Source organism: Doryrhamphus excisus, chromosome 9 (genome assembly GCF_030265055.1).
Source record: "Doryrhamphus excisus isolate RoL2022-K1 chromosome 9, RoL_Dexc_1.0, whole genome shotgun sequence".
Classification (NCBI taxonomy): Eukaryota; Metazoa; Chordata; class Actinopteri; order Syngnathiformes; family Syngnathidae; genus Doryrhamphus; species Doryrhamphus excisus.
Genome location: NC_080474.1, coordinates 8,957,011 through 8,974,065, shown reverse-complemented (window position 1 = coordinate 8,974,065; position 17,055 = coordinate 8,957,011). Strand labels below are relative to the sequence as shown.

General features: G+C 42.5%; 1 protein-coding gene across 1 annotated transcript; it reads right to left on the bottom strand.

The window, feature by feature from the left end:
* Positions 1–11,000: 11,000 nt before the first annotated feature.
* On the bottom strand, positions 11,001–17,054 carry ubxn4 (UBX domain protein 4). Its single transcript, XM_058082729.1, has 12 exons — positions 16,887–17,054; positions 16,484–16,586; positions 16,062–16,090; positions 15,813–15,931; positions 15,569–15,728; positions 15,362–15,455; positions 15,155–15,203; positions 14,625–14,746; positions 13,922–14,024; positions 12,956–13,087; positions 12,674–12,876; positions 11,001–11,877 (listed from the first exon to the last, which is right to left on the bottom strand). The coding sequence occupies exons 1-12, from the start codon at positions 16,966–16,968 to the stop codon at positions 11,742–11,744; spliced, it is 1,332 nt and encodes a 443-aa protein (XP_057938712.1). The 5' UTR covers positions 16,969–17,054; the 3' UTR covers positions 11,001–11,741.
* Between the last annotated feature and the right edge of the window lies 1 nt (position 17,055).

Below are 17,055 nucleotides of genomic sequence, written 5' to 3'. Positions count from 1 at the left end.
CTCATAAAATGATGGGGTTATTCTTGTAAAATGATGTCTTTCTCTTTTTAAATTACAACTTTTTTTCTTAATATTTTGACTTTATTTTTGGAATTTTTAAAACATTTTTGCGTTGTTTTTTTGTTTTCTTTTGGAATGTGCCACAGGTCAATCAAAAAACATTTGTGCTCGCCAATGACACTTTGGATTCCCCTGGACCAGACATTATCATGCTAATAATCATCATTTTTAGGATGTGTTGACGTAGTTTAGATTGATTGTTGTGTGTTCCAAAGTCCTAGGTGTGAATGGGGCTAAGGTGTGTTAAATTTGGACTTATGTCTGTCGCACAGTCTCTCCTCCATGGCATGAATGGGTGTGTTGAGTTTTTGGAGGGGAGAGTAAATGTACATTGTCACCAGAGGTGTGGACTTGAGTCACAATTTTGATGACTTTGCAAGCGACTTGATCGCATTATCAATGACTTTAGTTTGATGACTTGAAAGATACTTGAGATTTTCCATGACTGTGTTGAGAAAAAATGTGTGTCGATTCATAGTATTCAGCTAATGTGACCATTGTTATGTCATTTCCAGCAAGACGACACATTTTCCCACAGAATGTGCCTCATTGAAGGCATCTATTAAGAACAAACGAGGGTGTGTTTCTGTGACAGCCAGACTGCTGGAGAGTGTTTGGAAGTTATTCACACGCACGCACGCACGCACACGCACGCACACACACACACGAACACACACACTTAATGGTTTCCACTGACTAAATCCTACATTTTCTGTGACTAACTCACACAATTCAAAATGTATTTGTTGTATATCAGTATTAAAATGGCATTTTATATAGTAAACACTAAACAGTTCTTATGACTTTTAATGACTTGAACATTTCAAGCCTGTCGCTTCGGATTTGATTCCACCTGTCTTGTCTTGACTTAAGACTTGGCTTGGACTCGCCTGACTTTACTTGAAACTTGGGATTTAAGACTTGAGACTTGAAAAACATTGACTTTGTCCCACTTCTGCTGTTTTCCAAGCTATACAAAGACTATGTTATGTACCCAAGAGTCCCACGAACAAATACAGTGGTAGGAAAAGGTTTGGGCACCCCTGATAATTTTCAAGATTTTTCTTTATAAATCATTGTTGGGGCGCCCAAACGTATGCACCTGCCTGCTTTTGGATAAATAATCATTGCACACTTTCTGTAAATCCAAGAAACTTCATTTCACTTCTCATCCATCACTGTGTTGGTCTGCTGTATGATATATTTAACTGAAATGTCTGATCCCAGCAAGCAGTAAAGGAAAAGCTTAAAAATGATCAGGGGTGCCCAAACGTCCCTTTTGTGACATACAGTTGTCCCTCGCTAAAAAGCATTCAGAATTAAATGATCATCACTGTTTTGTGGTACACTATGGCCTGTTATTAGTCATTATGAGTCAAAACATATTAAATACAAGTCATATGTGATATTGTGGTCACTTAAACATTGCTTTACATTACCTTCGAACTGCATGACTTCATGAAATCAGCCATGGCGTACCACATGACAGAGTGTGGAAGTGGTACGTTTTTTCCATGAAAAAGGAGACCAATGTCAGGAAAGCGCTGATGTGGCAATGATGCCATGACATCACCCCAAAGAACTTCAAAAGTGTTGCATGTTTTTTAACTGCGTACTTCCTTTTCCATTGCTGGCACTTGAGTGTTCAATGGAATGAATTTGTCTTTTTTTTCCCCCAGGTAATTGCGGAAAGCACCTTTACAGCATAACATACGCCCAAAGTCACAAGGCGGCTCAGACTTTAAAAGGTGTTTTGTGATCCTCCATTGTGATTTTATTCACAGATTGGCCAGAAATTAGGAATGATGTGTAAGATAAGGTCACATTTGTGTAAAGTAAATCCATGTACAATGAAGAAATCACATGTGTATATGTATTCACACACTTCGCTCACTATGTTGTTGTTTCTCCTGTGGGCCTTATAGATGCTGAAAAAACCTTTATACCTACCAAAACAGGAAAAAGCAATCCTTGTCATCCTTGATGAGGAGGTGTGTGTGGAGGTGGAGTAGTAACAGGTGTGTCGTCATATAAAGGCACAGCCTGACAGCCGGTTAGTGTGGATCTGAACTCCAGTGGACGGTAAATTGATCCCTTTCTACTTAGAAATAGAATCAGAATAGAATTAAGTGGGGTACCGCTACTTGTGTGCAAGATGATACGTTATCAGTCTCTCTTGTATTGATGAGACACAACATGTCATTCTTTCATTTCAGAGTCTGGATCTGAGATTTGAAGTCAAAGAATAATTTTCAAGGTATGTATTTCTCTTATATTCTATATCATCATTATTATCAGCTCTTTGTGTCCCTCAATATTTGGTTAAAGATGATGAAACTGACGTGAAACAGGAAGTAGTCCAAAGAGAACAATAGAATATAATGGAAGTACCCAGGGCTCCATAGTGTACCCCGCCTCTCACCCAAAGACTGGGATAGGCTCCAGCATGCCCGCAACCCTCGTGAGGATAAGCGGTATAGAAAATTGATGGATGGATGGATGGATGGATGGAGGTACCCTACTCTAGTTCCTGGTCCTGTTAGACCACAAAAGGAATTATGTGGGTGGAGCGTCAGGGCCTGAGTATATGGGTATGACTGTAAAAAAAACATCAAAATTATGTTGAAATTATGAATTAATGTTGTATTATTATTAATATTTTGGGATTTAATATGAAGCCAAAATAGCATAATTTAAAAATTCTAGTGACTATTAGTTCAACGTTTACGTATTATTTACGTAACCATTTTTATTTTAATTTGCTTATATCTGCTTTCCTTTTCCTTTATCACTGCACTACTACTCAATTTCAACAATCACCATTCTTTCAGGGGCCATCCTATAAAGATGCCAGTTGGATACCCCGTCTATCGACCGTACGGTGGAGCATGCAGGCCATATGGAAGGCCTGCTTACATCTATAGACCTGGGTATGGCTATGGGTACGGACCCGGCTATGGGTATGGGCACGGCTACGGGCATGGTCATGGATACGGGCACGGCTATGGCCACGGGCACCGACCTGGCCACCACCATTACGGATGCAGCATCCAATAATAACCTGACCTTGAATTGTACTTGTTATTTTGAAAGCATGTACTGTATATTTACATTACAACAAATAAAAGAAGTATCATCTAAGATAACAATGGTGTTTATTTGTTGCTTTACCTTTGAACCCAATTCATTTACATGTGTATGTGTGTGATATGAGTGCATGTAATTTCCAAAAAATGTGCTCTGGGATAGGCTGGCCACCAGTCCAGTGTGTACCCCGCCTCTCAAAGACAGCTGGGATAGGCTCCAGCACGCTCGCGACCCTAATGAGGATAAGCGGTAGAAAATGAATGAATTAATGAATATACATTATTATTTTCATTCAAGAAAATAGTTGTGGATTTGCTACAAAAAGATGGCGGTGACTTATTCATCAGTTAAAAAGGAAGTAGGGGTTGCATTGGACACTGAAAGGATTATGGAGGATTATATATTAATTAAGTAATTGGCCACATGGCCACAGCAGTTATCCGCCAGTGCGCTTTTTATTACGGCTTTATACCAAGGCAGGTCTGAAAGAGGACCTTTGTTCAACAATATTATAAATAAGCAGTTACGTCATGTAGCTGACTTAGGCCGTACTCATGTTTAATCAGCTGAGTTTTGCACCCATGAATGTAACCTCAACCCAAACAAGAGGATGTTCGCTGCAAAAAAAAGCAGTTCCATGGAAGTGGGTTTTACTGCTGAAGTTGACTTATTAAGCAAAACAAAGACAAATCAGATTACTAACATAATGAAACATATAATGTGCACATAAAACACATGATGTCTAACCGAATCTTCGGATGACTCTCATGAATTGTGCGTTAGTTAAAGATTACACTCACACGCCCACATAGATCACAGTACAAAAATGTGCTAAGGATCGCCGTGGCCCTCCCCCACTCAAAAGTTTAGGGAGGGGTGTCGAGGAGAGCTATGGCATAAAAGAAGCAATAGTCAGCAGCTGCATTTGGCAATCGACCTCCCTGCACACAGTAAGTTCATCTTTCTGCTTGTGGTCTGTCGCTCTTTGGAATGCAGTATTCATTTGTCTGGACTGTTTTTTCATTCCAGGAGACACGCTTTTATTCTTTGTTTGGAAGGAAAATGTATGGGCATAACCAAGGTAAACCACACATCTACTATGCATCCATGAGTAACAGTAGCAACAACCCCCTCAGTGCTGTGTCATGGTTGTTTTCAACTGAAGATGGTATCAGAGTATAAATACCTGGGTAACATAATTGCCACAAAGCTGTCATTTAAACGACATATACTGTAAAGACGATCAGATTTAACCGCAGTCACTTTGGACTCATTCGCCATCAAATGTCCACACAGGCAGCAAAAATGTACATGCACACTATGATCCTCTCACTTACAGGATCACTTACCGTTTACCCATGTGGTCACAGGCTAGTATTACAGCTCTCCAACCCCCGCAGTCACTTCTTGAACATCCATGTCTGAATATTGAAAATCTACACATGAATAGTGTGCAAATGTCGAACATCCATGTGCAAATAGTGAATATTGAACATGCGTGAACGAATATCGAACGTCCATGTGCAAAGTCAATATTGAACATCTGTGTGTGAATATTGAACATTCATGTGCGAATATTGAACATCCATGTACAAATATCCAACATCCATGTGCTCATGGTGAATATTGAACATCCGTGTGCGGATATTGAACATCCATGTGGTAATGGTGAATATTGAACATCCGTGTGCGGATATTGAACATCCATGTGGTAATGGTGAATATTGAACATCCATCACCGAATGAATGAATGTGCGGACATTGAACATCCATGTGCTCATGATGAATATTGAACATCCGTGTGCGGATATTGAACATCCATGTGGTAATGGTGAATATTGAACATCCATGTGTGAATATCAAGCATCACTTCTGCTAATTTCTATTTTGTGTGTGCGTAAAGGGAACCAGTACCCAGGCTATCCAAACCAGCCAGGGTGTTACCCTCAATACCCCCCAGGAAACTGCCCCCCACAGCCCTGCGGCCCACCAGGCTATGGTCCTGGTCCCGGCCAAGGACAGGGACAGAACTATGGATATGATTATGGGCATGGGCATGATCATGGGCATGGGCATGGGCATGGGCATGATCATGGACATCATGGACATGGGCACGGGCATGGACATGGGCATGATCATGGACACGGGCATGGGCACGGGCATGATCATGGACATGGACATGGACATGGACATGGACATGGACATGGACATGGACATGGACATGGACATGGGCACGGGCATGGACACGGGCACTGTCATGGTCCCAAGCACAAGCACAAGCATGGCCACAAGCATGGCAAGTGTCACAAGAAAGGAAAGTCTTGTCATGGGGTAAGATTCCATTACTTTTCTCTCCATATCGCACTGTTCATTTGCATGCAAACGTTAAATATACGCTATATTTATCTGTAATTCTAATTCTTTTTCCCTTTGCATTCTTGCAGTCCTCCAGCAGTTCCTGCAGCAGCGACTCTGACTAGATGATCATTTCTGGATGGGAGTGATCGTGAAAAATACACCTCATGGTTCATGTCTTTTTGTAATGACTATTTCCTACCTACAATTTCAAGAGAATGAGTGTACACTCTAATGTAGGCAGCAAACATAGTAGAAACTTTGCTACATTCTTCTTTGTCCTAATAATGTCCTTTTAGTGACTGGATGCATGTATTTGTGGTATACATGCAAACTTTACTACATTCCTGCTTGCATTTGCAGCATCACTCAAGTGATTTCACTAACATGTAAAAATAATTTAAAAAAAAAAGTCAAATGTCTTGTATTCTCTCTGCTTTATTCTGTTTACTTTTCCAACAAACTGACCTAATGTGTTTGCTATGGGAGGAACTAAACCTTATCAAACAGTCTTAAATCATCATCTGAACCGGAACCGGAAGCGCTGTCACTACACCCGGAAGTGCTGTCACTACAACCGGCTAACTGGCTAACGTGGATCTCCTGAAATCTTCATTCTACCTGCTGCTCTGAGTTTTCCGCGAATGTCAGAAGTGTATTCTCTACAGTTGGGCCCTTTTCTGGGCCCTTGTCTGTAAGTCTCGCTCTTTCATATTCTGCACTGTTGCTACTTCTCAGTTGTGAACACGACGCCGTTTCTACACAGGGGGCTCCACTGGAGCCCTTGCGTGTAAGTCTCTGTCTCCGCTAACCACCACTCTTCTACTCCACTGCTGCCTGCCATAAGCAGAATCGTGCACGTTCAGCCTTGCTCTGGCCGTCTGCCTACTGTTTTTCAGCAACCTTACCCACCATGGCCCCACTTACCTCCACTTCCGGCTGCCCTGACTGCTCGATCCTCCTGGGAAAAATCCACGAGTTGGAGGAGCGCATTACTACCATGCACAGGGTCCGCGAGGCTGAACTCCTAATGGACACCATCACTTTCCGTCTCCCATCTCCACGGTCCGAATCTACCACACATCAAGCCTCTCTCGCTGCCTCAACGGATAGTCCACCTCTCCCGCTGCATGATGTCCTCCACGATCGGCCGGATGTTTCCCTCGCTGTCCCCCCGGCAGCTCCCAACGCCGCAGCCGTCTTGCCGGGGGATAAACCCAAGTCCTTGGCGACCTCCACCCCAGCTAAACTGTCACCCAGGCCAAAAAGCTCTCGTCGCGTCTCTGTTGTGAACTTCACCCCTGCACCACGGCGCCATCTTGCCTCTTTAACTTCTACCATTCCAGCTGCGGAGTCGCCCCCACCCCATGTGACCTCGCCACCCCATGTGACACCGCCGCTGCCACCTGTCCAGGCTTCTTCGGCACCGCCCCGTCCCCTCTTCCCTCCAACCACCATCATCATTGGGGACTCCATTACGAGGAACATTCGCTTCTTCAACGCCATAACGTACTGTTTCCCCGGAGCCACTGTCCCCCTCATCCACTCAAAGCTTGTTGACATTGTTGAGCGATCTCTCCCCCCATCTGTCCGTAGAATAATTGTACACGTTGGCTGCGTTGATGCCTTCCGCCGTCAGTCTGAAATTACCAAAGTGCAGTTCAATAATCTTTTTCAGTTCCTTTGCAAAACTGGCAAGACTATCTTCATTAGTGGCCCTCTCTCACCTCACAACCGCGGGTATGGTATATTCAGTCGTATTCTCTCCCTCCACACCTGGCTCCAGTCTGCTACAAACTCCCTCTCTCTTAACTATATTGACAACTTCGATCTTTTTTGGGGCCGGAAATCCTTTTTTAATCCTGACGGCCTCCATCCTAGCAAGCTTGGCAGTCGGATTTTAACAGTACACTTACAACACGCTGTTCACAGTGCGTGACTATTTACATTTGGTCAGACACGCCCCCCTTTTTCTTTTTCTTCTTCCATATCCGGCTACAATTTTACCCACAGCTCCTCCTGCAGGCCACAGCGTTCACTGCACCCTGCTACTGCTTGCTCTACTTTTCAGCCTTTTCTTTCACCTACAAACAAGATCCCATCCCACTGGTCATACCGCCCGACTGGACTCCGCTATTACAACAATAAACATGCAAATTTAATAAATCTCCGCCCACTCTCCCGCAGCCAAGATCAAATGATGAACTCTTATAATCTCAAATTATCCCTCCTAAATGTCCGCTCTCTCAACAACAAGGCTCTCATTCTAAATGAATACATCACTGACAATAAACTGGACTTCCTCTGTTTGACAGAAACCTGGCACAAACCTTTGGACTATTTCTCCCTAAACCAAGCAACACCTCCTGGATTTACTTACCTTGAAAACGCCCGTCCCGACGGACGTGGCGGTGGCACAGCAGTCATATATAAAAAGGACATCAAAGTCACTCCAATATCCCTCCAAAATGTTCACTCATTCGAATTCACTGCCTTCAAACTGTCCGGTCCATCCCCCCTTGTCACTGCTGTCATCTATCGCCCCCCAAAACCAAACTCTTCTTTCCTATCAGATTTTACGGACCTCATCACCCAATTAAATGCAATCTCATCATCCATCCTTCTGCTCGGTGATTTCAACCTTCATATTGACAATTCCAACTCCAAACCTGCGACAGAATTCCTTGATCTTCTCAGCTGTTTCTCCATCACTCAACAAGTTAACTTCCCCACCCACACCAGAGGACACATCCTGGATCTTGTCTGCACTACTGGTATCAATATTCACAACCTCACTAGCCATAACCTGCACATATCAGACCATCTGGCCATCACATTTGATTTACACACATCTCCTAGTGTCTCAAAAATCAAACGTCAAATAACCTTCAGGAATCTCAAATCCATCAACCCTCATGCCCTTACCTCACTTCTAACCACAAAATTTGCTATCTCCCCTCCCCCGCTGTCTGAGGACCCCTCTGAACTTGTCTCCTACTACAACAATACCCTTTCCTCCTGTCTTGATGAACTGGCCCCTAAAAAAACCAAACTGGTCTCCTTCTCCCACACTGCCCCCTGGTACACCCCTCAGCTCCATAATATGAAGACCCGTAAACGCCAGCTTGAGAGACTGTACAAGAAATCTGGCCTAACTGTTCATCTTCAAGCTTACACAGATTTTCTACAGCAATATAAAGATGCCTTAAACACTGCCCGCTCACGATACTACTCCAATCTGATTATATCTAGTTCCAACAATCCTAAATCCCTCTTTTCAACAATCAACACACTGCTAAAGCCAAATGACAACTCCTCCTCATCCTTCACCACCACCAAATGCAACAACTTCTTAACCTACTTCCAGTCCAAAATTACCAAAATATACAGCTCCCTAAACCCCCCCTCGACTCACTCGCTTCCTCCTGACCCTCCACTATCTGGCTCCACCCAACGACTCTCCAAATTTACACCTATCTCACCCGTGCAACTCACTAAAATACTAACCGGTATGAAGACTCCAACATGCTCCCTGGATCCTATCCCTTCTTCATTCATCAAACCCTGCCTCCACATCATCTCCCCGCTGATCACAAGTATCATTAACTCCTCCCTTATCACTGGATCCGTCCCACAGTCTCTCAAGCTGGCGGCAATCACCCCCACACTCAAAAAGTCTGGTCTCGATCCCAATAACCTCTCCAATTTCCGTCCCATATCCAACCTCCCCTTTCTGTCCAAAATCCTTGAACGTGTCATAGCTGCTCAACTTCAATCTCACCTCAACTCCAACAGCCTGTTTGAATCCTTCCAGTCCGGTTTCCGTCCCAAACACAGCACTGAAACAGCTCTTCTTAAAATCACCAATGATCTTCTTCTCTCCTCCGATTCCGGCCATCTTACCATCCTCATCCTCCTAGACCTCACCGCAGCCTTTGACACCATTAGCCACTCTATCCTCCTGTCCCGCCTCAAAACCAGCCTCAATATCACCGATTCTGCTCTGTCTTGGCTCCAATCATACCTCACCAACCGTCAACAGTTTGTGCACATAAATAGCTGCTCCTCCTCCATAGCCCCTTTACCTCAAGGTGTTCCCCAAGGTTCGGTGCTTGGTCCTCTTCTCTTCATCCTCTACATCCTTCCACTTGGCAATATCATCCGTCGACATGGCCTCAATTTCCACAGCTACGCTGATGATATTCAACTATACATTTCTACCACCTCCATCAACTCCAACATCTACTCCACCCTCACCAACTGCTTAGCTGATATCAAAACTTGGATGGAACAAAATTTTCTCAAACTTAATAGTGACAAAACAGATATTATCATCATCGGTCCCAAAAACACCACGGCGCCCACCCATAATTTCCATCTTCAATTTGACAGCGCCACCCTCACTCCATCCCCGCTCATCCGCAACCTTGGTATCCTCCTAGACCCCACCCTTTCATTTGAACCCCACATCAAACAGTTAACCCGGACTGCATTCTTTCATCTTAAGAACATAGCCCGACTCCGTCCATCACTTACATTCTCTGCCGCTGAATCCCTAATCCATGCATTCATCACCTCCAGAATCGACTACTGCAACAGCATTCTCTACGGTACACCATCCAAAACCCTCAACAAACTACAATATATTCAGAACTCCGCTGCCCGCCTCCTCACCTCCACCCGCTCCCGTGAACACATTACCCCTGTCCTCCAAAACCTCCACTGGCTTCCCGTCCCCCAACGCATTCACTTCAAAATTCTTCTCATCACCTACAAAGCCCTCCACGATCTGACCCCCCCATATCTCACAGACCTCCTCCATCCACATAATCCCCCGCGTCCCCTTCGCTCCTCAGACTCCAACCTCCTGGCACTCCCCTGTAAGACCAAGCTCCGAACCTGGGGAGACAGAGCCTTCTCCATCGCTGCCCCCACTCTCTGGAACTCTTTGCCCCATTCACTCCGTGCTTGCCCTGACCTTCCCACCTTCAAAAAACAACTCAAAACCCACCTCTTTAAATCTGTTTTTAATGTCTAACCTTCTATATCTGACTGCTGTGCCCCGCCCCCGCTTTTTTAACTGTGTACTAACCAATGAATGTTGTATTTTGGTGTGTCTTTTATTCTGTCTACTTGCTCTATTCAACTTCATTCTTTTGTAAAGTGTCTTTGAGTATCTTGAAAAGCGCTATACAAATAAAATGTATTATTATTATTATTATTATTATCATGACATTCTGGAAAATGAATGTTAATCTCATTCAGATAACCAATCGAAGATAGATGTCCTGCATGTACCCTGGGATGAACTCCACTTTGCTATGACTCATCACCACAGTATGTTAGCTATCAAGACTTGTATTGACGGGTCTTTAAGGACTGTTTCTTATACATACATAACCCATATGTTATTGAACTGAGGGACTTTGTAGTGTGGCTACCATCGTCGTTCCATTCAATGTACACATGAGGAAAAAAACAACAAAATATCCCAGGGTTTCCTCCGATAAAATACAAGACAAATTTGTAATTTACTTGAACTACATTGGGTGATCATTTTTTGTGATCAATGTTTTCACAGAAATCGTCTGATACAAATCAGTGGCCGATCGATTGGCGCATCCTTGGTTTTGAGTGCACAGCAACTTTCAATTTCGACTCGCATGTCAGGTTTACAGCCGGCAGGTTCGGATAATTTATCTTAAATACAAAACACACAGTATCATCTTCAACACAACAAAAACAGAACTCAAATTACATGAGAGATTTTTTGGGAAATATTTTTATTTTTAAATGTGTGATGGAGAACACACCTACACACTCAACAGAAACATACAGCAGCACTTGAATTATTCCACTATCATTTGAAGTATTATTTTAGCAAATTGCTCATCTCATGAAATGCCATTTACGGTGTGGGGTTGAATAAATCCGATTTGGCTGATATGCCTGCCACTTTTTGCACTAGATTAGCAATAAAAATGCAAATGTGCAAACCAAGTTTTCTTATATATTTACTGTATACCTGCAAAATGTCTTCTAAATTCAGAATAAAGTTTGTCAATCATTTGGGGGGGGGGGGGGGGGTGAAATATAATATACCAATTTAACCATGCAGGTTCCAAATCTGGTGTAATCCAAGAATATAATAGTAGATGGCTGACTATTACCGACCGTTAAGTCACTGACTTAAGTGGGGGAGGGGGGTGGATACAAGCAGAAAGAAAGCTTTTTCAAAGCTACATTTGCTGAGTGGAGTTCCCGTTCCAGGTGTTGTTTTCATCCTCGCTATCCTCTTGAGTCTTGAGCTGGCAGATTTTCCCGTCTTTCTTGAAGTTCTTGGGCTGTTTCTCAGGAGGGACAAAGAGAGGCTCTCTAAGAGAGTAAAGCAGAATACAGTCAGTACATTTATCTTCTTCCTTCTCTTTGGGCTTTTCCCTTCAGGGGTTCCCACAGCAAACCAATCTCCTCCATCCAACCCTGTCTTCTGCATCTGTCTCTCTCATGTCCTCCTTCACACTACATCCATAAACCTCCTCTTTGGTCTTCCTCTACGCCTCCTACCTGGCAGCATCCTTCTACCAATATATTCACTATCTCTCCTCCGGACATGTCCCAACCATCTCAGTCTGGCCGATAACTGACTTTATCTCCAAGGCCTCTAACATGTGATATCCCTCTGATGTACTCCTTCCTGATCCTATCCATCCTGGTCACTCCCAATGTGAACCTCGGCATCCTCATCTCTGCTACCTCCAGTTCTGCTTCCTGTCTTTTCCTCAGTGGCACTGTCTCTAGACCAAACAACATAGCTGGTCTCCCCACAGTTTTGTATACTTTCTACTATATACAGTAAGTACATTTATATAAACGAAATTTTTTTTTAACAAAATTAAAATACCATTAATGTAGTCCCTTGTTTTTTGGTTCCAGACCTTACCGTGATAGCGAATTTCCATATTTACAAGTATTTTCATTTTTCATTTCATATAGAAAACCTGTTTACGACCTTCTAAATACAGTTAACATGAAATAACGCTCCTTTAATCGCATTTACCCTCGTATTACCCAATATAGTAGTCATAATAAGAGAAAATAAAACATTTCAGACATAAATGAGAACGGTGCTCATGTGTGTTGCTGTAAATGTGCAACAGAGGTTGTAGCTCACCTTTTGGTTTTATCAGAGCGAGCTGCAGAGTTGCTGTGAGAGTGAGACGAAGGGAAAGAGCTTCTGGATGTTTCTTGCGGTGCAGGTGCAAACATCAAAGAGCTTAGGAATCGCCATACGCTGAGAATCGGGTAGAAGAGTGTGTTCAGAACCGCCCAAATACCACCTCCAGAGGACGGGACCACTGAAGAAGCCCTGCCAGACTGTTAAAGAAATACATTTGTCCTTGCAAATCATGACATGGAACACTCAATTAAATCTTGTCAGATAAGGTCTACTCACAGGCAGAAGTACAATGGAAGCACTTGGGGCAAGATCTAGTTCCAGTAACGTCTTGTTAAGATCTTCACTGGTGAATTCCCGTCGAGGAAACATGGTGGCCATGGAGAAGTTACCATAGCGGTTTCCAGCCTCCTGATAAACAAATCATGTCCACAAAATGCCTTTATTATGAAGTGAAGTGTTTGCATGGGACGACGGAGCTGGAGGACAATGACTTACACATGGAAGTTGAAATCACATTAACAGTTTACGTTTTGTCATAAAGACATGATATGAACACAGTTGGACTCAAGTAGTGTATTAATAATAACTTGACAAGACTGAGTCATCAATGTGTGGGATTCTTTGTTTGTGCATTCAATTCCACAGAATGCTATGCAAGAAAACAAACTAGTTTGTGTAACATTCTCATTTGAGGTTGCCCAATTCTGTAGTATTGTGTAATGTATGGTGTTAATTTGTTCACAAATAAGATGTTTTTTGGGTTACCGAAGATTTTTGCCCTATATGCTGATAATTCTACTAGTCATTATCAACAAATTGAAGGCAAAAATCACAAAATCATTCGCTTACATAGAAACATTTTCATGGCATTGCTGATACTGGCTTTGACTTGTGATCAAATCCACACCAAAAATGTGCAGCATCAACCACCTTTAAACAGCACAGCCCGGCCTCTACTCACTACTGCTACCTGCTGTTCAGATTTAATTGCAATTCAAGTGTTACATTGAAGGTACCTTGGACATGTGATTGGTACAGTATGTTTGGTGCACGAGTTGGTGAAGTCCAACCGTAACTTATTACAGCTTGTCAATAAATCTACTACTATACCTCTACTGTTTTGATGGCCTTCTATAGCTGAATGAGCTGGAGAAAAGCTCACAGTAAAAAGTCAAAGCTACTGGAGACCTCCAGGGCCTTTGCACTTCAAATACTATGGTATATTCCTTTGGTCTGACTGACCTGAACAGCAAATTGGTGAGCTTCCTGCAGTTTGCTCTGAGAGGAGAACTGGTTGGTGAAGGATGATCCATCTGGGAGGCGAAACTGGAGCCTTGCAATGGTGCTAATGATGATGCACACAGAGAGACCAAATTAACTACGGAGTAGAAGCATGCATAGAATATATGCTGTATTTACCCGGAATGCTAATAACCAAGACACGTGTGGCATTCCGGCTGCATTTTACAGCATGTTTAATATTGTTAGGAACCAAGGTGTTCCAACTGTTGCCTTTTAGAGGTTTCAGTTAGAATTAATCAAATATAATTCATAAGGGAAGAATTCTGGTACAATTAAAAAGAAATATTTCATTAAATCATTTTCCATGCTGGTTGTTCTCAAGAAAAAATATGACATTTTCACTAGATTGGAAATAGGGAATTTATTATTGATTGTAATGTAAGTCAATAACTGTATTCTAAGCTAGATAAGCTTTGCGTTTAAAGGGACACAGCAAGGAGATGAGATAAGGTCTCCAGGCACTGGCTTCTCCTTGGTTCTGTCCTCTGTGGGTAGGACATCTGGATAAAATTTGTGTCCATTTTTTTTTCTTACTGAACACTCTTGATAATTTTGGTGTGATCAACTTTGTGAACAGGGACTAATACCACACAAGTAGGATCCAACATCAACCATTCTAATACTTTCAAAATGGCAGGTTTACCTCCTTTGCCTCACAATAGCGGCCTTCCTTGCTTCTTCCTCTGCCTGTTCGGCCTGCTGTGCTACCTTTTTAGCCTTTTCGTCCAAGAATTTGGCATAAAGGGCTGCTCTTTCCGCTCTGCACTGCAAAACAGAGATGACAAAGATGTGACTTCAGTGATTTGACAAAATCATACAACAATAGCTATTATTTCTAGGGATGTCTGATATTTGCTTTTTTTTTTGCCAAAAAACGATATGCCGATATTGTCCAACACCAATATGTGTAACATGACATATCTCCTGGAATGAACACATATGTGTTGTATACAATATTTGAAAATACTGGTTTCATATTGGATTTTCGATCATTACCAGGAAAAAAATCTGATACCGATATCAAGGGATATCACATTTTAATGCTAATATTGATACTGATAATTACCGGACAGCCCTAATTATTTCCACACAGCCCCAAATCATACGTGGCTTCCCTGTGTACCAAAATAGCTAATTGCTAAATGCTCTTACTATGTGCATTTGTTACCTTACCTCATCCTCTGATGCTGTTTTTTGCCTGCCCTCCAGGCTCTTCTTTACTCTTGCAGGAAAAAAATGCAACAGTTACCTTGACAACACCTGCATATGTAATATACACCATTCATTAGATGTACTAATAAATCAAGGAAATAAGAATTGAGGAATGTAAACTAAAATTAGCCCATTGGTTATTTAGCCCATTTGTTTGTGTGCTGTTACCTTTGCACTTTTGTGTCCATGTTTGTTTCAGCCGGACAACATAAACTGGTATCTGGACATCCATTCTCCGCAGCTGACTGGCCACAGGTAGCAGCTATGATGGAAAGCACAGAGCAAAAACACAAGAACAAAAAACTGAGGGTTAGCCATTCACTGAAATCTCTTGGCCTTTCCCATCAGGGGTTGCCACTGTAAGTCAAGACTGACCTTCACAAGCCTGTGCAGGATCTAAGCCGTCCTCTGCTTCTTCTGTTGATACCGGGGACACAGATGGAACTGAGGATCCGGCGAGGGTAGGTTGCGTTGTGCTGATCATCACAGGAGGTGTTGTTTCTTGTTGCTGTTTTCCAATTTGCTGCGCATGCATCTGAAGAAGTACATAAACAATTTAAGTTGGTTGCTATCCTACTATACAACTCAATATCGAGCAATGCAACGTCTGCATTCCTACCTGCTTCACTTTGTTGATTCTAATCTCTAGTTCTGTGGCAGACACGCTGCCAGCGATGACCTCCAAGGGGATGCCATTCTCTCCAATAAAGAAACTGGAGGGAATGCACACCACTGGATCTTCATCCAAAAACAGTTAAAGAATAAAATTCCGGCAAATGAAATGTCGTAGTGCTACATTTCAAATAACACAAGACAAATGTGACATACTGTAAATCAGACAAAGGATGGAACAATGATAAAAAGATACAAATCTGGGAGAACTGCACGCAAGTATCGCTGTTGGAATAAAAGAAAACAGAAATGAAAACTCCATAGATACACACATGATAACAAGGATACATTTCAGAAATGTTCCATTGATATTAAGCAAGAATTATGTATTGCATTGCACTGCAGCTAGTTGTCCATTTTAAGTGAAAATATCCCCATACGCTATCTCTCCCCATGCAAAAAGAGTAAAATCATCAAAGCATCAGAGTAGGGAGCCTTTTGTACTTGCTCCCGCACTCTACTAGCACGAGCCTGTGCACGAGGTGTGAATGGGTGACATCCATTACCATCACGCCCCCTTTCAGTTTAACTCGTAATTGTGATAAAGTGATTAAGATAATCAACTAATGAAGCTATTTTAATTACATTCACGGAATTGTTGACCTTCGTGGCAGTTACCTCTTGGCGTCGACTTTAACCGCCACACAACCGTTCTGAGCAGTCTCTGAGACACTGTCGTCCTCCCAGCTAGACATCAAGTTGGCGGATTGTTCATCTTCCCCTACAAATCGAGAATACAGTGGACAAACATTACCAGTCGTCTTAAATGATGACATCAGTTAATCTCCGGAGACACGTCTCGCGACAGCGATCAGTAACACACTTAGATTTCTTCAAAGTAAACGCAGTACAAAATCACTTTTTGGTTTTCTAGTTTTGATTGCAGATATAGATAAATATTAAGATACAAACAAGAATGGTTTAATTGCCCCAGATGGCTAGTACGACGAATATCTACGAATGTAGGTCTTAAATAAAGCTGAAAGTCAAAGTTATTTCGGCATATCATGGAAGCACACACCAACAATTACGACGACAAAGACAAAACTCCGTTGTTTAGCCAAATTAATGGCATCGGGAATGCTGCCATTAAACCAAAACATTATTTCATCAGGCTCAAAACTGCTTTGGTGTTGTTACGTCTACTGCGCATGCGTAAGCGTCTTCTTCTGCTTCATTTTCTTCTTCTA